The 22,611-nt window shown below is 38.7% G+C and overlaps 1 protein-coding gene across 1 annotated transcript; it reads left to right on the forward strand.

Annotated features, from left to right (window-relative positions):
• The first annotated feature begins 5,705 nt into the window (after nt 1-5,705).
• On the forward strand, nt 5,706-21,008 carry LOC109214977 (4-coumarate--CoA ligase-like 9). The gene is made up of 6 exons (XM_019378958.1): nt 5,706-6,901; nt 16,995-17,184; nt 17,453-17,598; nt 17,703-17,770; nt 19,852-19,954; nt 20,674-21,008. Exons 1-6 carry the CDS (start codon nt 5,879-5,881, stop codon nt 20,797-20,799), a joined length of 1,656 nt encoding a protein of 551 aa, XP_019234503.1. The 5' UTR covers nt 5,706-5,878; the 3' UTR covers nt 20,800-21,008.
• The last annotated feature ends 1,603 nt before the right edge of the window (nt 21,009-22,611 follow it).

Here is a 22,611-nt window from a genome sequence, read left to right on the forward strand (position 1 = left end):
TACTTGCGGAAATGGACGGAGAAATTTGGCCAAAATCAATCAATTCAGACGCAGTCAAAAGATATTATGCTTAGATTATTTATGTTTCCTCATCTTGATGTAATTGAACTACGCTTGACCTGATTCCCGTTTAAGAGGGGATACGTAGGCAGCCTTATGGATTCAGTCATATCATAATAAAATTTCCATTCCCCCGCCCCCCAAGATCAGAAACTGGGGCAGAATTTTGAGAAGGATTCTCAAAATTCAGAGGAAGGCTCAACAAGACTCGTTACACGCAAGCGGCCGAATGATCATCTACCAAACTGGGGCAGAATTTTGTGGAGGACCCTCAAAATTCTAACATAAGAAAGCTGCAGTGTCTCTGTAATGTGTTACAGTCACTAGTTCATCTAAAAATTCTAATATTTCAATATCTTTCTAAATAACTCTGTTTTTTATCAATAATTGCATATTTTGGAAAACTCTATTTTTTTTTCGCAACAGTCAAGTGTTACCCAAGGAAACTCGAAAAAGGCCTCCAGAACGGAGCAAAGCAAGGCCAGAGAACAGAAGCACGAACTAACCTCCCCCCCACAAAACTTACAATTTTTCTTTGAACGCAGGTACATCTAACATAGCAATAGCATCCGCAAATATATACACGTAATAAGATCACTATCAATCAGGCCATCAGACACCGAATATATCTCCAACTAAGACATATGCTACTCTTATTTGCTACTCGTTCTTTGCATGGGACTAAGCCCTGTCCCGCATACCTACATGAGGCTAATCCTTGCCTCCCCATCTGCATGAGGCTAATCCCTGCCTCCATATCTGCATGAGGCTAATCATTACCTCCATATCTGCATGAGGCTAATCCTTGCCTCCCTATATTGCATGAGGCTAATCCTTGCCTCCATATTTGCATGAGGCTAATCCCTGCCTCCATATCTGCATGAGGCTAATCCTTGCCTCCCTATCTTGCATGAGGCTAATCCTTGCCTCCATATTTGCATGAGGCTAATCCCTGCCTCCGTATCTACATGAGGCTAATCCTTACGTCCCTATTTGCATGAGGCTAATCCTTGCCTCCCTATCTTGCATGAGGCTAATCCTTGCCTCCATATCTGCATGAGGCTAATCCTTGCCTCCCTATCTGCATGAGGCTAATCCTTGCCTCCCCACCTGCATGAGGCTAATCCTTGCCTCCCTATCTGCATGAGGCTAATCCTTGCCTCCCTATTTGCATGAGGCTAATCCTTGCCTCCCTACCTACATGAGGCTAATCCTTGCCTCCATATTTGCATGAGACTAATCCTTTCCTCCACATTGGCATGGGACTAAGCATTGTCCCTCCTTGCATAAGTATTGCTCTATTCCGGTAATATCTATTTGCTTTTCTATCGTGCTAAGCTCTGCCCTTCATTTCACAAGACTAAGCCTTTTCTTGTTAACATCATATTATTGCGCCTCATGGGCTGAAATATTGCCAATCTATCCAAAGGCGTCATAGGCTAAAGGCATCATCCTCATAGCCGGAAGACACCATGCCATGGCCTGAGGATCTCTCAAATTTGCATACTCCTAGCCGGCATCATCCTTGCCTCCACCTGCATTCTATTTAACCTACTAGTTCTGTAGAACCCCTTTAAAGTTCTATGTATCCTGTTGTTTGTGTGATCCATTGAGGTGTACTCTCTGTGTTCCCAACCCCTCTTCCCTTATGTGAAAGCTGTTTGCCAAAGTACTCCCTAAAACTGTTTGTTCCATGACTTGTGTTTTGATTGCTAATTATTTCTTTTCCTCAAATTGTTTTATCACTAAATCAGTACTGGTTTTCAGAAACTCTTTTCACTCCTAAGACCTTTCTTTATACTGTCTATAAAACTCTTTCAAACCATTATGCACTTTCACTTACTCCTAGATTATTAAGTCCTGCCCCTCTGGTATGTGTACTGCCGTGAGACCCTTGAGATCTCTCTGAACTCTGGCATATCAGGGCTGGCCCTTCTACACTGCACATAAATCAGTTCATTTGGAAAGGTCTGGGTGTGAGCACTGCCCGGGATCCTTGAGGTCCTTAGGGAACTCTGACACACCTAGACATGAAATTGGCTATGGAACTTTGAGCACTTGAGGTTACTAAAGGCTTGGAGATCATTTTGGGCCTACTTCAAGCTCCCTATAGATTAATGTATATTGTATTTTATGTAATTTATTCAATTCTTGGTCTGTAATAATCAATTGTAAACAAATATTGGGGAGAATAGTGAAAAAGGGAGGGTAGTTATATACTGTGGGTAAAGTTAGGTAGATACCATGCCTATAGGGTCCATGTTGATTCAAATGTGTTTGTTAGATAACATGCCTATAGGATCTGCTTTGGTTTAAATAAGTTCTATTTGCTTTACTTCCACACAATTAGAAGCCATGCATATAGGATCTAATTCAGCTTTTAATAATTAGGTACTATGCCTATAGGAGTTAAAATCGGCTTTAATAGAAATCAGACTTATAGGGATTTCACTTTGGTCAAATAAATTCTGCTTGTTTCGCCTTATGTTTAATTAGAAATCATGCCCATAGGACCTAAAACCAGTTTAGTTAGATCTAAAAAAAATCGATTTAACTCATGTTTATAGATTCTGAGTGGGTTTAATTAACTAATCTGTCCGTTTCTCTAATAAGTTTTCAACGCTGCCTTAATTAATACTACTAGAGAGCATGCCTATAGGATCCAAATGGCCCGTTTAAATTTGCTTACTGTTTTACTGCATTCCTGATCAGTGATTAGATACCATGCTATTACACGCCTAGGCAAGACTGTAGGGCGACTAAAATTCTGCAACCCTATAAAACTACGCCTTGTCATTTGAGACTGCTTATATTCAACAGGTCTAAAACAGTAGGCAAACTGAATAGGCCTTTCACACTTTGGTCCTAACTCAATACTGCATATTCTCTGCTCACCTAGATATCCTGTTCTAGGACTTCTTTTAAATACCTGAAACTGTGTTTAAGACGTGCACTTGTTTGCTCTGTTTGTGGAGGTAAATGTGAGCCATTAATTGTTCTCCTTTCAGTGCAGTCCTAATTGTTTTGTTTGACGCCTAGATTTTTCTCCTTTAAGTGCATTAGGATGCTCTAGAACTACCTGAATTAGAGGTCCTAAATACCTCCAGGGCCACAAGGAAGGGACGGGTAGTGCACGCATAGGATATCTCTCAAGGTTGCTAGAACGCTTTAGGCCATGACCAAAGGGGAGTGAATTGGGTAGTAAGGATATGATGACTATGCGCTAATGCCATGTGTAGCCCCTCATTGAGGAGTGATTACCGGGCATTGTGTGGGTATGATCCTATAGGCTAACCAACCTAGGACTCCCTTTTCCCAATTCCATATGTGTTTAAATATAAACTTTCTTCTCTTTACATATACATGTGCATATTGTTCAAGTTTCTCTCTTGCTCCCATTACCTAAATCGTCTCTGTATTTAGAATGTAAAAATGTGCCCTTATTTGCAAATACGTGGTGAACTGTTTACTTGTTCAAAATGACTGATTCATATAAGTTCGGCTGGGACCCACTGTTGTGGACCACGAGGGGTGCCTAGCACCTTCCCCTCAAGGTTATTTCGAGCCCTTACCCTAATCTCTAGTAATGCAAACTAGTTTCATGAGTTAATTACTCTAGGTGCCCTAACGTACCTTAATCCGTTAGGTGGCGACTCTTCAAATACCCGATTCCCAAAAGGAAAAAGAGTTGTTCCCACATGAAATATCGAAACCCGGACGTTCTCCGCGAGGAGAAAAAAAAGGGGGCGCGACAATGAGCTGGTGCGTTTTGTGTGGTAGACATATTTTGGCCTGAAATCAAAAAATCTTTGACAAGAAAAAGTGTGAAGAATAACGTGTGTTATCAGAAAACTAGCACTAAAATAATCATTATTATCTTTAGCCCCACGGTGAGCACCAAACTGTTTACCTCGAAAAATGTGAGTGACAATTAAAGATAACTTGTGGTTTTAAAGATATGTGATATATTCTAATACTAGTTATTATACAAGTAACACTAAACTTGAGTAAGAAGAAATGATGAACCAAATCAGTGTTGTTGAACCAATGGGGGCCTCGAGCTTGGTTATCCCAGGGACCTCGAGGTTAGCTAAGAGCAATAAAGTAGGAACAATAAAATAAAGACAAAAAAGGTGAAGAACAATTGTTGAGCATGTTAAACAAGGAAAGCAGAATAGAATGTTCTATTGCAGTGAATGATCCTTACAAAATGATTGGGGTCCCCTTTATATAGGAGGAGAAAACCCCAATATAGTACATTCCTAATTGTGGTATAAAATTCTATTGGTACAGGTGTATAACAACCTAGTACGGACCTGTACCATTTCGTACAAATCTTATCCTTTAATTTATGCCCTGGTCTACGTGTCCTTGAAAAATTCTCGCTCTTTCTTGATTGACTTCGAGATTGTGCTGCCCTCGATGTAGGTCGTGTCAGACCTTCGATCAGCTTCCTCGAGGTATATGTCCCTCAGCAGGGTCCGACCTCCATTTCGAGTTGCCCGGACTTGGACTCATAGCCCAATTTAAGACTTCGAAATCGGGCTCCTTGATTTTGACCGTATACATGTATTTGTCCTTTGGTAGCTATTTTAAACAAAAAAGAAAGATTAGAAAAATTATAGAAATTTCCAGAGGCACAAAAATAAAGCAAAATTATACCGCCAGAGACATATATACACCCAGCTGCAACCTACCTCAATTCATCAACGTAGTTTTTGATCAGTCTCTTCATTTGCTCACAATTTCAAATAACTTGAGCATTTGCAAAGATTATATTTATTTTAAAGAGCAAAATAATTGCAAGGAATTGAAGAGACCATTGATCATTATCCTAATAAATGTTATTTATTATATTGGATTATTCATTTCCTTGATTGCTAGCTTCACATTATAAGAGGAGAGAAGAAAAGTTTGTTTAACGCACCGGATTTATACGGAATAATGGGGGTGATTCATGTATTAATTAAAAGAAATTAACTTTATATAAATTCAATACCTTAGATACATGTATCTACAGAATTTTAAAATTCCATGACTAACCTTGTAACTAACGTATGTTGTGTACTAAATTGAAGGTATTATTTAGTTTTATAAGGATCTAAAAGTCTATTAATTTTTAGTGGGCATTTAGGTAATTCAATCTTCTACTTAGGATCTTCCCACTTTTAGTATAAAAATAATAATAGTAATATTATATATATATATATATATATATATATATATATATATATATATATATATATATATATATATATANAGTTGTTTTAAACGCAAACACACACACACACACACACACACACACACACACACACATATATATATATATATATGTGTGTGTGTGTGTGTGTGTGTGAGTGTGTGTGAGTGTTTGCGTTTAAAACAACTTACCATCAAAAATTAAGGTTACAAAATAATAATCCGTCCATCGCAATTATGTGACATTTTTTACATTTCGAGATTCAAATTATATGAACTTTAATTTGACCAATATTTTAAAATATATTTTTTATCATATTGATATGAGAAGACTTACAACTTATAGCAGTTTTCGTGTTATTTTTGAATATTTAAATTTTAAGTTATGACTTAATCTAATCGATAAGCGATTACCATATTTGGACAATAAAAAAAGAGATATTATAGAAATCTGATCACATTTATTTTTTTCCCGCATATTCTTACATCTTCACATCAGATCTCTGATTTCTTTTTAAATCTCTTCTATATATTTCTTGTTGCCTCCACACTGAAATTCCCCAAAATTTGAGCTTCTTCAAAATCCATCACACACACACACACACATATTCTGACAGTCATGGAGCACAATAGCATAAACCCAAAAAATGGCTACTCTACTCATACCAAAACTTTCCACAGCCTAAGGTCATCACTCCCATTGCCACCTTTATCACAGCCCATTTCCATAATTCAGTACACACTCTCTCTCCTCAACTCCACAACCACCGCCACCACCTCTAACACCACTTTCCTCATCGACTCCACCACAGGCCGCCGCCTCTCTTACTCCGAATTCCTTCACAAAACCCAATCCCTTGCCTCTTCTCTCAAGATTCAATTCCCGTCCCTTTCCAAAAACGACGTCGCCTTTATCCTGTCTCCTCCATCGCTTCATGTTCCAATCCTCTACTTCGCCCTTCTCTCCCTTGGCATTGTTGTTTCCCCTGCTAACCCACTCTCTTCTTCTACCGAGTTGACTCACATGATCCAACTCAGTAAACCCACCATTGCTTTTACTACTTCATCGATTTCCCATAAACTCATCCCTTCATTTCCCCTCGGCACCATTTTAATTGACTCCCCCGAATTCCTTGAACCCCCCATTGCTACGCCTATCTCCAACTTCAACTCAATTGTTCACCAAACTGATTCGGCAGCTATTCTTTACTCCTCTGGAACTACTGGCCGAGTCAAGGGAGTCGAGTTGACTCACCGGAATTTGATTGCCTTAACTGCCGGCTTATACAATAACAAATTCACCAGCGACGAAAGTGAAAATGCAGAGCAAGACGTGGCGATTTTGACGTTGCCGTTGTTTCACGTTTTTGGATTCTTCATGCTGATTAGGTTAGCGGCGATGGGGGAAACGGCGGTGATAATGGAGAGATTCGATTTCGAGAAGATGTTGGAGGCGGTGGAGAAGTATAAGGTGACGTACATGCCTGTGTCTCCGCCCTTGGTGGTGGCGATGGCGAAGTCGGAGTTGGTACTGAAGTATGATCTGACGTCGCTGAAGCTGGTGGCGTGCGGCGGAGCGCCGCTAGGAAGGGAGGTGGCTGAGCGGTTCAAGGCGAGGTTCTCTAACGTGGAGATTGTGCAGGTATGTGTTTGACGATCACGCGCTTGACTGAATTTTGAGTTTTGTAACTGTTCTTTGGAAATGGTTTAGTTGTTTTTCTTTCGGATGACATTTGTCCTTGATTTTGTCTGTGCATATGAACGTCAATTGACTTAATTTAATTTTGTAACATAAATGGCACGTGCAAAGAAATTTCCTGTGTTTTATTTAGGCTTGAATAATTTTTGTTTTTTATTTTTTATTAATATCCCATAGAAAAGGATATATAACCAAAATAAATTTATGATGAATTAGAAAATCAAATCTTCTGAAATTGGTAAAGTGTTGCAATTTATTATTTTGTCGTAAATAATGTTAGAATTTGGATTTCCATTTTTGTATAATCAGCTTCACCAAAGGAATCTTCCAAAAACAAATACCTTGAGTTTTTTCTCTAAACAATTAGTATCGTAATGTCAATTGTAGTTTTCATAATCTCAATTGTGTACATTCTTGAGAATATTAATATTTGTGATTCTTTTTATACGTCTACTTATTTTTCTATTATTATCTCACGTCTATATTATTCATCTTTTAAATATTTTGCATATCTTTACTAAAATATTTATCTAAATTACCTTGTATACATTTTTCCTAAATGCCTCACTTAACGGACTTGAAGAAAAAGAAAGAGCAGTAAATGCTTCTTGTTCCCTGCATTAAATATTTTGATACAAATTCAGCTTGCCAAAACAATAAATCATATGGATTGGAGTTACCCCTCCGTTCACTTTTATTTGGCACGTTTTGACTTTTTACGGCCATTAAGAAATAATAAATGAAGTATATAATTTACCATGATACTCATATTAAATAATATATATTTTATTTGATTTGAGAAAATGATTTGAAATGAGTAATAAATACTATGGGTATAACAGGAAAAAAAAATTTGTCTTCTCTTGATATGCGTAAATTGACAAGTAAAAATAAAAATCTATTTTTAGTATACAAGCCAAGTAAAAGTAAACGGAGGGGAGTAGTAATTTGTAACACATTGGAGAAGTTCTTTTTTCATTTTTTTGAACATTTTTCCTCTCAAACACCTTTGCCTTCTGAACAGATTCTATTTGCAAAAGTTTTTCTCAAAAAACTTTTTCCAAATGGGTCTGCGTATTTCTTTCTTACAAGAATCTCAATAAAATTATTTTAAGAGCTTTTTGATATGGAATACTATTGTCTACCCGTAAAACTAGAGCTGTCAATATGGGCGAGAACGCGCTAACCCAGCCCAGCCCACGTGGACTTTAGCAATTGACAGGTTGGGCTGAGATAGCCCACTATTTTGATGGGCCTTATAATGGTTAGCCCCACCCCAGCCCTATGTGGGCTGTGGGCCCTCAAGGGTCGACCTATCATTTTTTAAAATATAATTTGCGAAGGGAAAAAGAGTACATCACATACTTTCAGTATAAGTGGTGCCCATCAGCAATAGTACCTTTTGAGGTGTGCCACATTCCCGTTGCTCGGTAATTTTACTTCATTTTGATTTTTCAATTCGTATGATCCTTCTTCGGTGAAAGCTGAAACCTGGTAGGGGCTTCCCACGCCGGACCCAGCTTTCCTGCGTTAAGCTCTCGGGTGTTTTGAGTCACTTTCCTTAAAACCAAATCTCCGCTTTGAATAACGGAGATTGACTCTTCGATTATAGTATCTTTCCTTTCTTTGTTTCTGGGCCACCATCCTTATATGAGCTAAGTCCCTGCATTCGTCGAGCAGTTTCAATCTAACCAATAACGCTTCGTTGTTTGCTTTTTCGTCCGCCCAGAAGTATCTCATCGTAGGTTCTCCTACTTCCACCGGGATCATGGAATTTTCTCGGTATACGAGAGAGAAAGGTGTCTCTCCCTTACTTAACTTGGCCGTCGTTCGGTATGCCAATAACACTCTCGGTAACTCTTCGGGCCATTTTGCCTTTGGCTGCTTCTAATCTTTTTTTGAGATTTTGAATTAATCACTTTGTTTGCCGATTCCACTTGGCCGTTTGCGCTCGGGTGGTATGGCGAAGATGTGATTCTTTTGATTTTCAAGTCCTTAAGGAATTTTGTGACATTTGCGTCTAAAAATTATGGCATGTTATTGCAGGCTATCTCCTTTGGTATCCCGAACCTGCAAATTATTTTCTCCCACAGGAAATTGACCACTTCGTGCTCGCCGATTTTCTGTTAGGGACCTACTTCAACCCACTTAGAGAAGTAGTCAGTTAAAACCAAAAGAAATCTTACCTTAACTGGAGCGGCAGCGGACCGACTATGTCCAACCCCCATTTCATGAATGGCCAAGGCGGCAATACCGAATGCAATAGTTCTACTGATTGATGCACCAACGACGCGTGGCCTTGACACTTGTCGCATTTTTGAACAAATGCCTTAGTGTCTTGTTCTATTCGGGGCAGTAGTACTCTGCCCTAATTAGCTTTAATACTAATGAGTCTACACCCAAGTGATTTACATAGATTTCTTCGTGAACTTCTCTCATGACGTAATTAGCCTCGGAGGCTCCTAAACATCGGGCCAACGGGCCTTGGAAAGACTTTCTATACAACTGGCCTCCCCTGAAGCAGAAATGAGCTGCTTTAGTGCAGAGTGCTCGGGATGCCTTGGGATTTTCTGGAAATTTGTCGTACTCAAGATAGTCGATGATCTCATTTCTCCAGTCCCAGACCAAATTGGTCGCATTTACATCATAATAACCATCCACATCCAATACTGAATGCATGAGCTACACGATCGTACCGGAGTCAGATCCCTTTATTTTCGTGGACGAGCCCTGGTTGGCCAGTGCGCCTGCTTCTGCGTTTCTTCCCTCGGGATGTGGGTGATTGACCATTCCTTGAACCGTGCGAGCAGAGTCTGGACTTTCACTACATATTGGTGTATGCGTTCCTCTTTGGTGTTGAAGATCCCGTACACCTAATTTACTACCTGTTGGGAATCACATTTGATTTCAATGACCTTGGAGTCTAGTCACGGGGCCAGTTAAAGTCCTGCAATCAAAGCCTTATACTCGGCCTCATTGCTAGTCAAGGGAACAGTTCTTATGGCCTGCCTTAGGGCTTTTCGAGGGCGTAATTAGTACTACCCTGAGCCCGAACACTTTCGCTTTAGAAGCTCCATCCGTGAACAAGGTCCAGACTCCCGATGTCCTTTTCCGACACCATCACCGCTTCTTTGGTGGCTAAAGGCAGCAGTCTTGGACTGAAATCGGCTACGAAGTCAGCCAAACCTTGTGATTGATCGAAGTCCTAGGTTTATACTCTATGTCAAATTCACTCATTTCGACTGCCTATTTGGCCAGTCGGCCTGAAAGTTCAGGTTTGTGAAGGATATTTCGTAGAAGAAAGGCTGTCACCACGGCTATCGGGTGGCATTGAAAATAAGGCCTAAGCTTTCGAGCGGCAACTAGGAGAGCTAAGGCTAATTTTTCGAGGTGTGGGCAGCGATCGAGTTTCCGCTCCCTGCTAAAATTTCACTAACATAATAGATATGAGATTGCATACCTTTGTTTTCACGAACTAAAACGGCACTTATCGCTACCTTTGATACTGCTAAGTAAATTAGCAATTGTTCGCCTTTCTCCGGTTTTGACAGTAACGGAGGGCTCGATAAATACCTTTTCAAATCGTTCAAGGCCTGCTGGCATTCCAGAGTCCATTCAAAGTTGTTCTTCTTTTTCAGAAGTGAGAAGAAGTGATGACATTTGTTTGAAGATCGAGAAATGAACATGCTTAAAGCGGCCAGTCTTCCCATTAACCTCCGAACCTCTTTCACATTTGATAGCTGGTCGGGAATGTCCTTGATGGCTTTGATTTTATCGGGATTAACTTCGATCCCCCTTTGTGACACCAGGAGACCTAAGAACTTACCGGAGCTGACTCTGAATGCACACTTTTCAGGGTTAAGTTTCATGTTGTGCTTCCTTAGGATGTGAAAGGTGTCTTGGAGGTGTTTAAGATGACCACCTGCGTTCAAAGACTTCAACAGCATAGCATCTATGTAAACTTCCATTGTTTTTCCTATTTATTTTTCAAAGGTTTATTCACAAGCCTCTGAGAAGTGGCTCCGGCATTCTTAAGCCCGAAGGCATCACATTATAGTAATATGTACCAAAGTTTGTTATGAACGAAGTTTTTTCTTGATCCACCAGGTATGGAGTTTTTTCTTGATCAGCCAGGTTCATTTTGATTTGGTTGTACCCGGAATAGGCATCACAACTCGTGCCCTGCTGTCGCATCAATCATTTGATCAATGTTTGGCAATAGGAACAAGTCTTTTTGGCATGTTTTATTCAGATCCTTATAATCCATGCATATGCGAAATTTATTATTCTTTGTTGGAACTACTACTACATTAGCTAAGCCAGTCAGGATACTTTACCCTTCAGATTGAACCGATATCAATCAATCGTGTTACCTCTATTTTGACAAACCTGTTTCTGACCTCAACAATAGAGCTTTTTTTTTTGTCTTTCCGTAGGGATGTTGGGATCCAAGCTTAACTTGTGCACGGCCACTCCTAATGGGATACCTGTCATATCCGCATGCGACCACGCAAAACAGTCAACATCAAATTTAAGAACTTATATAATACCTGAGCTGAGCTCAAGGTTTAGTTCTGTCCCCTAGTGGAATTTCCTTTCCAAGAAATTCTCGAACAATGCGACTTGTTCGAGTTCTTGTGCTGTTGATTTGGTTGCGTTCGTTTCTTCTAGTTGGTACCTAATAGGATTCCGATGACTCTCCCCTAGGTCGACTTCGTTTGGCTCGGGAGCAGGTGTCGGTTCCTGTAATTGCTATGCCGCATGTTCCTTCCCTTTTCTACTGGAAACCGAGATCGCGTTCATCTCCCAAGCCGCCGGTTAATCTCCTCTTATTTGTTTAATTCCCTTTGGAGTTGGGAATTTCAGAAGTGGATGGTATGTTGACGGCACAACCTTCATCTCGTGTAGCCATGGTCTTCCAAGAATAATGTTATAGCCCATGTCGCCGTCTACTACTGCAAACATGGTCATCTTCATTACCTTCAGCATTCGTGAGTAGCAAAATCTCCCCTCGGGTTGTCACACTTGCTAAGTTAAACCGGGCGAAACTTTGTGGCAAGAATGATGCTTCCGATTAGCTTGGCTTGTTCCAGCACTCTCCATTGGATAATATTGGCTGAACTCTCTGGGTCCATCAAAACACATTTTATCTTAAAATTTAAAGCATTAAGAGAAATTACCAGGGTATCGTTTTTCGGTAGTAGGAGTCCATCAGCGTCCTCTTCCGTGATGGCGATATCGTCCTCGGCGACTTCTTTGAGTCTTTTGCTATGGGTCGCCGATACCTTTTTTTTTTACGACTGAAAATATTACACCATTAATCTCGTTCCCTCCGGAATTCATATTGATCGTTAGACGAGGAGAATCTTCTCCCATCTTCGAGGGTTCACGTTATCCCAGTTGCGAGTGTAATTATTTTTAGCCGGGTCGCTTAAGAACTCTTAGAGATGGCCGTTTTTCAGCAATGTCGCCATCTCTTCGCGCAAATGTCGGCATTCCCCAGTCTGTGGCCGTTAGTCCCATGATACTCACACCATAGGTTAAGATCCCTCTAACAGGGGTTGGATCTCATCGACCTCGGGAGCTATGCTTCCTTAATATTCTTCATCGCTGATACCAGTTCCACTACGCTGACATTGAAGTTATACTCGGACAATCTGGGGTAGGTGGAATCCCGGGAGCCCGACACCTCTTTGTCCTACAAGGATCTATTATTCCGGCCACGGTCAACTCTCCTATCGCTAGCGAACCTGTCCGCTGATCGGAAACCTCTGCCGCATCCTTCGGCCCTTTCGTAGGGCACAAATCGACCTTTAGAAGACGTTGATCCGCGTTGAAATCATCCTTCAACTTTTCCTTATTCTTCTCTCGGTCCCGTCCCTTTGTTGATGCCGGGAAACCGAGCTGGTCATCCTCTATTCTTATCTTCGATTCATAGCAGTTCTGGACATCTACCCTTGTTGTTGCCTAGAACTAGAGAAGACTTTCTTTCAGTTTTCGGGAGGCGTTAGAGCTCCTCAGGTTCAGCCCCTTAGTAAATGCCTCAGTTGCCCATTCATCTGGCACGACTGGTAGATGTATCCTTTCCTTCTAAAATCTGGTCATGAACTCTCGCAGCAGTTCAGACTCTCTTTGTGCAATTCTGAATATGTCGGCCTTTCGGGCCTGCACCTTCCTAGCCCCAGCATGGGCCTTGATAAAAGAATCCCCGAGCATCTCAAAGGAATCGATTGAGTGCTCGGGTAAAAGTGAATACCATGTCAGGGCCCCCTTCGTGAGGGTTTCCTCGAACTTCTTCAGCAAGACAGATTCAATCTCGTGTGGAGCTAAGTCGTTTCCTTTCACCGTCGTTGTGTAGGTGGTGATGTGCTTCTGAGGATCAGTAGTCCCATCATATTTTGGCACGTCCGGCATTTTGAACCGCTTCGGGGTTAACTACGGTGCCGCTCTTAGTTTGAACGACAACTGGGTGTATTTTTTTGAGTCCGGTCCTTTCAACACTGGCGGTGCGCCCGGGATCTGGTCCATTCGGGCGTCTATTTCCCTCATAAACTGCATGAGTTCGGTTTTAAAAGGATCATTCCCGTTATTGTTACCAGATCCGTTGTTGTTCCACCGACCCCGTCGAAGCCGACCTCACCCCTCGGGGTGTTATTATCAACCCTTTGTGCTGTTGGGTTTGGGGGAGCACCGGGACGAACTGAACCTCTTTCATTCACGTTGTTGGAAGCACCCGAGAACGCTTTCCTCAACTCTTTTATGACCTGATCTTGTCGCGAGATATGGCTCATAATAGTCTTTTGTTGTTCCCTCAGGATTCTCATTGTTTCCGCAACGTGCTCGTCTTCAGCATCATCATAAGTTGCCTCCCAAACGTGTCGTGGATATTGCCTGCCATGGACCAGCGTGGTTATATCCTCCTCGTTGCGGGTATCACTGATCAAATCTTCGTGTTGAGGCTGATTTCCTTGGGCCTCAACGTTATGCGTGATGTTGACATCGTTATCTGCCATTTTTTTTACGATTTTTCGCTAAGAAACAACGAATTAAACAGGTTAGTAATAGATGCAAGGATCAACTCAACTACGCAACTGTCTAAGCCTCACGGTGGGTGTCAAACTCTTTACTCGTAAAATGGTATTGAATTTGTAACGTGGTTTATAGACAAGAGAATCAACTGGATCCCAAAATGATAAGTAAACTAAACAAAATAAAAGACTTAGCGTTGAAATCGAGATAAGACAGCAAATAGCTTGGTCACTTACCATGACTTTAACATAAGTTTGTTAGAAAATTAGTGTCTCTTACCATGACTGTTGAAAAGTCACTTTTTATAGCTGCACATAGGGAACAAGGTCCTAGGATCAAGCCCATCTTAAATGATAATTATGGAGACCATTGATAAATATGTAACGTCGGGCTATGAATGCTAAAATTCTCTATAGTGAACTGTGTATTTAATATTGCAAAATATTCTTCATTGAATGCTATCGGGTGACAGACATTCGTTTGTATTTATTAGCAATATTCCCTTCGGGGTCTTTCCGGTGCCAACCGAAGCTGCTGCCCCCAGTCTTGGTTTCCACTTGTCTCGCTTTCTGTCTGTCTCTGATTCCACGTGTCGCTCTATTATACGAGTATTCAATACGAACTGATTTTACCCTAATACAACTATCGAGGTGCTTCTTTATTGAATAAATCTTCTTTTGGTAACAATATTTAAGAAGGATTACACTATTCTAACAGATTTCCCTTTTGTAGATACTTTTTTTCATACAAATTACTACTTTTTTCAGAAAAGTTGTCCAATCTGTTAAAAATATTCGAAATTTCGGAAAAGAAAACATAATTAAAAAGTTGGGTGAGTTGGATCGAATTTCGTGGCATTAAATGGGCTAACCTGATGAGCCATAATTCAACTTTTTTATGAGCTTAGTTGAGTTGCGATGTGTGATGAATGTTTATTAGTTTTAATGAAAATTCTTCTTTTTACCCAAAAAAAGAAAATGGTGTAATGACATCATAGCCATCAAGGACTATGCTCGTGAATATGATTCATTGATTTATAATTAGAGGTCCGATTTCGAGCCTTTGAAAAAAAAAATTTTTTTTTGGTAGAAAGAACAGCCCATAGAAAGCACAACCCAAATCTTGATTAGTTGGAGCACCAATAGATCGGACACCAATGCATCATAGCCCATCCCAATCTTTTTTCTTCTCCTTATATTTGTTTGTTTTTTAGCATCTATTTAATCAATCGAGTTACATCTATTTTTTTTGCACTTTAAGAATGAGTTATTAAACGAATGACTTGTTCATAACTACTCCATCTGTCCCATTTTATGTGGTGGTATTTGATTTAGCACGGAGTTTAAGAAAGAAATGAAAATTTTAAAAATTTATGGTCTAAAACAAGTCATAGATATTTTGTGGCTATAAATCACCTCATTTTGTGTAAGTAGGAAGGTTAAAGTTAAATTATTTTTTAATGAAAATGTATGACATTCTTTTTAGGACAACCTAGAAAGGAAATTATGACACATAAATTGGGATAGAGGAAGTAGTAAGTACTCTGCAATTGATTTTTTCAAATACTCTTTTGCAGTTTCAACTTCAAATATATTTTTCAAACTTCATTAAATATTGTCCAAACGCCTAATCAATCAATTAAAATTATTAATTCTCAACAATTTCAGAAAAAAAAAAAGAACCCTAAGTCAACTGTTTAGATAATTTAATTTTGGTTAAACTCATTCTAACTCATAAATTAGTACTTCATACTTCACGACCCACTTTAATTGAGTTAGGTGGGTTTCACATATATGTGTCCAAACGTACGAGTCTGGGGAAAAGGGACAATAATGTCCACACACATTCTCCAATTTCCGGCTGGTATTGCACAAGGACTGATGCTCTCTCGTATATGCCCTTTCTTAATAACTCTTTAACTTGGCTTCTTAATCTCATTTTCTTTAGGACTCATTCAGTAGTGTTGTAGGTTTGGCAAACTTGCAGAGATTAAGTTTTTAAGTTTCTATTCAGGTTAAAAGACTAGTTTCCTTATATTAAATTGCTAAATTTCTTTTTCCTATTAACTAACACATTCATTGCAATTAATATATCAATTTGCATGTATATTCATTATTTTGTGCTGCCTTCTTCAAGATAGTCCATGAGTGATAAGATCCACATCACAGTGCCTTTGATACCTGTACTGAAATGCGTTTATAATGCATGACTCGGTGTTAGGAAACTTGGTCAAAATATTTATGAGAAGGAAATGCCCTTGGATTTTTTTCTTATCTATAAGCATTTGTTCTGGTCTTCGGTAAAGGGCAGCACGGTGCACAAAGCATAGTACGCAGGATCCGGAGAAAGGGCTGCACCTTAAGTGGTATGATGTAGGTAGACTACCCTAACACAAGCATTAGTAGTTGATTCTATGGCTCGAACCCATAACCTGTAGACCACACACAGAAAACTTCACCGTTACTCCAAGGCTCCCATTCTGTTCTGGTCTTCAGTAAGGTTGCATATTTTATATGTGCATTACATTATCGTTTACAACACTTGAAAGAGGAGATTCTGAAAGCAATATAACTATATATGTAGGTAAACACAGATGCATGCATCTGTATTCATTTGTTTAGCCGCATTGTGTGAAGCATTCAACAACTTGTTTATTTTCTCTGTATGTTTAGTAGCAAGAAGTGTTGCTTTTTGTCTACCTCTTTATTGATTATAAAACAATAACTGATGTTGCCTTTCCTGGCATATGCTATTGTTTACACTTTTTTCTTCTATAATAAAATAGTGATTCTCATAGAAAGTTCATTTGGAAAATTTGACAAGCTAAGCATCAAGTAATCCTTTTTAACAAATTATTATGGTCAGCAACGAATGAGAAGGTCAATGTTCTCATAGATGAACTTTACTTATTATATATAGACACACTTTTAACTGTTAATTCATCGTTCCATGCATCTAATATGACATAGCCTTTGGGTTTAATGCGTTTACCTGTGATTCATCGTAGGGATATGGTCTAACCGAGAGTACGGGAGCAGGTACAGGGATGATAAGACCTGAGGAAACAGCCCGATATGGATCTGCTGGTCGCCTTGCAGATAATTTGGAAGCTAAGATAGTCGATCCTGATAGTGAGGAGGCCTTACCTCCCGGGAAGCGTGGAGAGCTTTGGATACGCGGGCCAACAATCATGAAAGGTGAATGCATATATAGCTTATAATTAACCTGTTAGTTTATGCAAAACTTGGCAGTTGGGATCGATGAACATGAAAGCAATTATTGGATGAGATGACAGTTCAATAATAGTCATGAGTTGGTTGTACATGATTATGTTATACCATGGAAGTAGTAAAATAAAAACCGAAAAATATACCCATTTTTATCTAATCTTAACTAGTGTTGTACGCTTGTACCTACTTTCTTTGGTATGCTTGAGTATTTAAACAGAAAGTTGGTTAATGGCAGGTTATGTTGGAGATAAACAAGAAACATCAGCCACTCTTAATTCAGAAGGTTGGCTAAAAACTGGTGATCTCTGCTATTTTGACTCGGATGGGTTCCTGTTTATTGTTGATAGGCTAAAAGAACTGATAAAGTACAAGGCATATCAGGTAATTTTGTTGATGGTGATCCTGATACAGCTATTGAGTTTTATGCAAACTTGTAGTTTCATCTCTTCTACTATGTCGTTGCTTATGGATGGATGCTCTTTCAGGTACCCCCTGCTGAACTGGAACAGTTGCTTCAATCAATTCCTGAAATTGCTGATGCAGCAGTTATTCCGTTAGTGCTCCTCTCTCTTTTATCTTTCTGTCCCTTGACATCCTTCTATCCATGTATCAGAAGTGTTGAACTGGGAAACCCTATAGAGCTAAGAAAATATGTCCTCCCAATGATGGAAATATAATTGTTTTTACAGCTTAAACGTAATTTCGAGTGTTTTTGTTTTTTATCTAATATGCACATATGGGAAGTACTAAACAAAAGTTGCAAGATGGACTTTGCTTTTAAAGAGGTTTCTTATTTGTTGTATTGTCCTGCTACTATTCAGTGAAAGCTGTTAAACAGGTCGATCATTCTTGAAGTTAGACATGGTTCTTCAGATCTTCCAGCTAGAGATTAATGTTCTGCGCTCTACAGCACAATTCTTTTTTAAACACGTGACATGAAATAATGAAACTTCAGCCATAAAATTTAGACGGCTTGTAAAATCGACATATTATCATTTCTGGTATCTGATTTTTTCCAACTCTCTCAGTAATTTACAACTTTTGCTTGAGTACACCAAAATTACCAATTTCATTATAAAGGAACAATAACAATAAACCCAGTGTAATCCCACAAGTGGAGTCTGGGGAGGGCACTGTGTACGCAGACCTTACCTCACATGGAGAAAGTAAAGAGACTGTTTTCGATAGACCTTCGGCTCAAAGAAAGATGAAAAAAGTAGTAGCACCATGCAGTAACATCAGCGAGATAACAAGAAAATTGAAGCGAAAGAAATAGCAACCAGCAATAAAAATCTACAAAAAATAAGAAAGTACGTGACTAATACTAATACTACTTGTATGGACAAGAAAAACGCACGACTTTCTATTCATCTTCTACCTTAATAATCGACCTCCACACCTGCATATCAAGGGTCATAACCTTGGTAAGCTGAAGCAGCGCCATGTCCTGCCTAATCACCTCTCCTCAATACTTCTTTGGCCTACCTCTATCTCTTTTTAGACCCACCAAGGCCAATCTCTCACACCTCCTTACTGGGGCATATATGCCTCTGCTCTTAACATGCTCGAACCAATCTAAGCCTCGCTTCCCGCATCTTATCCTCCATGTGGGCCACGCCCACCGTGTCCATAATATCTTCATTCCTAATTTTGTCTATCTTGGTATGCTTACACATCCATCTCAACATCCTCTACCTTAATTTTGTGGACATAGGTGTTCTTGACTACCAATTTCATAATAACTGTTCGAAATTTGACATTGGTCAAGAAAGTATTATATTCTCTTATCCCTGTTCATAATTTCTGGGAAGTTATGCTGGAGTATATTTAAGATACTTCATTAATTGGTTATCCTTGATGCATCATTTTTCTTGATCAGTCCACCTAACAAGCATATGAACTTGGTAATACAAATTCGACATGTATCGAGTTTGGTATTGCGTCAATCCCGAAGTGTGACGTCAAGAATTTTCTATCAGTTCCTTGCTTTGTCATGCTTATTGAAGTAATAATTTGACTGAATCCTCTGATTGATAGTTATATGTGTGGCAGTTGTTTTTTCCTAGCAAGTCTTGAGTAAAAATAGGTGCCAGTTCTCCAGGCTTCTGTAACGCTAGCAATGTCCGCAAGATAATTCTAATCTCTCTTCTGCAGCTCTTACGATCATGTGGATACTTTTGACTTAGTACCTTTGAATTCTATTCCCGTTCACTCTAAGAGACGAGAGGCTTTTAGATCATCAAATCTTTGGTCCTCGTCTGAATTGTGCAGGGGCACACTGTGACAATCTGCTCATTTAGAAGAGCTTGTGTTCATCTTATCATACCTTTATTTCTACATTCAGTTATAAGAAAAATGATAAAAGAGACAGGACGATCGTAATTAGAAGATCCATTCAGCTTAAAAATTTCAGCATGTGAATTTTAGTCTGGAGTAGGCACAAGTAATATAAGAAATTAGTTGGACCCAACATTCTTTTAGTAGTTTTATGCTGATAGTTAAATGCTAATAAGACTCTTATACAAAATCATCTGCATATTTATCTAGTTGTGGATATTTTAAGCTTCCCAAGCAGTTCTTAATCCCTTTGATGTTCTGATGCTTTGCTCATTCTTTTCGTTTCTTCTGATGTAGATATCCTGATGAAGAAGCAGGGCAGATTCCAATGGCTTATGTTGTCAGAAAACCTGGGAGCACTATTAGTGAGTGTCACATTGTGGATTCAATTGCAAAACAGGTACACCTCCAATTGGATATATATATATATATATATATATATATATATATATATATATCAATTGTGACTATTAAATATATATCATACATATATTTCAACTAAGAGAAATAATNTTAGACACATAATTCATGTCCTCACGGTAATGATGATGATCACTTTCAGCATTTCATTGGCTACCAATTGGATATATATATATATATATATATATATATATATATATATATATATAAGACTAAAACTCTTTCCATTAAAGAAGCATCTATTAGATTGTCACAAGACGTAATTTAAACTTGGTCAATTCAGTTGAACCCATTGAACATAAGCTGCATACGCCTATGAAATTTGTTAGGACTTTTAAGCACTGCAACCTTAGTGTATAGTGGATACATGCTAAAATTGTCCAATTGTTAAAATCCTTAACACCACATAAGACAAGTTAAAGTTGTCTCCATGTGACCTAGAGGTCACAGGTTCGAGCCGAGGAATCAGCCACTGATGCTTGTGTCATGGTAGGCTGCCTACACTACACTCCTTCAGTTGCGGCCCTTTCCCAAACCTTATGTGAACATGGGATGCTTATATACACACAAACAATCTTCGATCCTACTTTCTGTAAAGATGGAGAACTTTGATGAAATGATTGTGTTTCTTCTTAGGATGGACAATAAGAATTGCTGATTATCCGCTGAAGCATATTATAACCAAAGGATATCTTGCAGGTTGCACCATACAAAAAGATACGGCGTGTTGCATTCATTAACTCAATACCAAGATCTCCAGCAGGAAAGATCTTGAGAAGAGAACTCATTGATCAGGCCATTTCTGGTGCTTCAGCTAGATTATGACAGAAACATGGAAATCTTATGGAGAAATATGTGTAGTTAATCCAAACCCAAATGGTACACATGTTATATGTTCCTTCAAGTCTTCTACAACTTGAATAGATTTTCACTGCGAACTTGATAGTTCCTGATTTTTGGTTGATATAAACCTCCCAAGTTGAAAGAGATAAATTGAACAGTTTTGCTGTTAAAATGTTACTCATTATTAGCTGCCTTGTTTGTTGGAATGGCAACCTGGATGGGCGGGTGGGTGAAGCTAGTACATTGAGAATTCTATTGTGTCACAATCTTCTCTACATTGCATAAGTCTTTCTCCCCAACCCTCCCTTCAATCCTCTAAAAGTATGGTCATCCTCAAGGAAGTGAGAAGGAAGTAGTATTGCCGAGGTGTATATTTTTATTTACTTAATTATATCTTTAACACACTCACTCACGAGCACGCCTGATTTTTTAGAACATTAAGCACGTGAAAATTCTTGTCACAAAGGAGAATAATCTAGGTTATCCTCTATTCAAGTTTTTTAAATTTTGTATTTCCTTCCCAAGAATTCTGTCGCAATACATGATATATTGTGTAAATTAAGCCGTTCAACGTAATGAAATATCCATCGTCTATCGGTGTCCCGTTCTGACCTCTTTGTCATTTCATTATAATTACTTAAGTGATACGTATTAGTGTACACAATGAAACTACAGAAGAAGGGTAAGTACTAAAACACTAATTTGTGAGGTTTTGCATGTAGGAAAAAATATGAGACGAATCTACTGATATGCTGCTACATAACTTTGGAACTCTTAATGCTCATGAACATGTAAATAAATCTCTCAATTTTCCTTCACCCAGGTACCTCAAATTATCTCCCAATTAATTTCACATTTAACTTCATATCCAAATTCGGGAATCAAAATGCACAACTCCATAGTAAACTTGAATATAATACCAAGATGCACATCAAACAAGGATTACAACTATCATTAAAATTGACATGAATCAGGTCAGCTCAATAAATTCGGTAGCTTAAAGCCAGAATTTAATAAGACATGACCATAAACTTTAATAAATTCATATTTGTTCTTTAACATGTTTGGCTGGTCTTAGCTGATAGGTTATTTCTTGTAGTTCAAGTAACTATACTGTTGATTTTACTTCACCTTATTGTTTGTGATATTAATATTGTTGCTCAAATATGTTACCCTAGGTTCTTGTTCTTTTTTATTTCTTGGTGGAGCAATGCACATAGGAAACCCAATATTGGAGATAACCAAACACAAATCAAAATCATATGATCGCAAATCTTAACAAAATACTGCAAATATTAGAGATACACTTATAAAATAAAGAATAAATACAATTGCAGTTAATGTACTTCATGGAGATTTCTAGAACAAGAAATTATACCCAATGACCTTAAAAATGGATGATCTTGATTTTTTGGCCGCACCTTGTCCCATGGACAAACGTTTAAGGTAAAAAGTCAAAAGTGTTGCCTATGGAACAAGCGAGGGGCAACACTTATTAAACTTAAAGCTCTACCCATGGGATAAATAACGGGGTCAAAAAATTGATGGTAAATGTTTTGTACGTTGTGATGGTCTCTGGCCTCCTTTTCGTATTTTCTCCCTACATTGTTGATACTTTATAATATCATTTGATTTGTTGATACTTTATAATATCATTTGATTTGTAATAAATATCACCTATAATGGGTTTAGTTTTTATGTGCGTTGCCCTACCAAAAATTTAACGAGGACAATAATATCAGAAATTAAAAGGTAAAGTAAACTAAAGATCATTAGTATAATTAATTAAATTAC

The sequence above is a fragment of the Nicotiana attenuata genome, unplaced genomic scaffold (genome assembly GCF_001879085.1).
Source record: "Nicotiana attenuata strain UT unplaced genomic scaffold, NIATTr2, whole genome shotgun sequence".
In the NCBI taxonomy this organism is placed as follows: Eukaryota; Viridiplantae; Streptophyta; class Magnoliopsida; order Solanales; family Solanaceae; genus Nicotiana; species Nicotiana attenuata.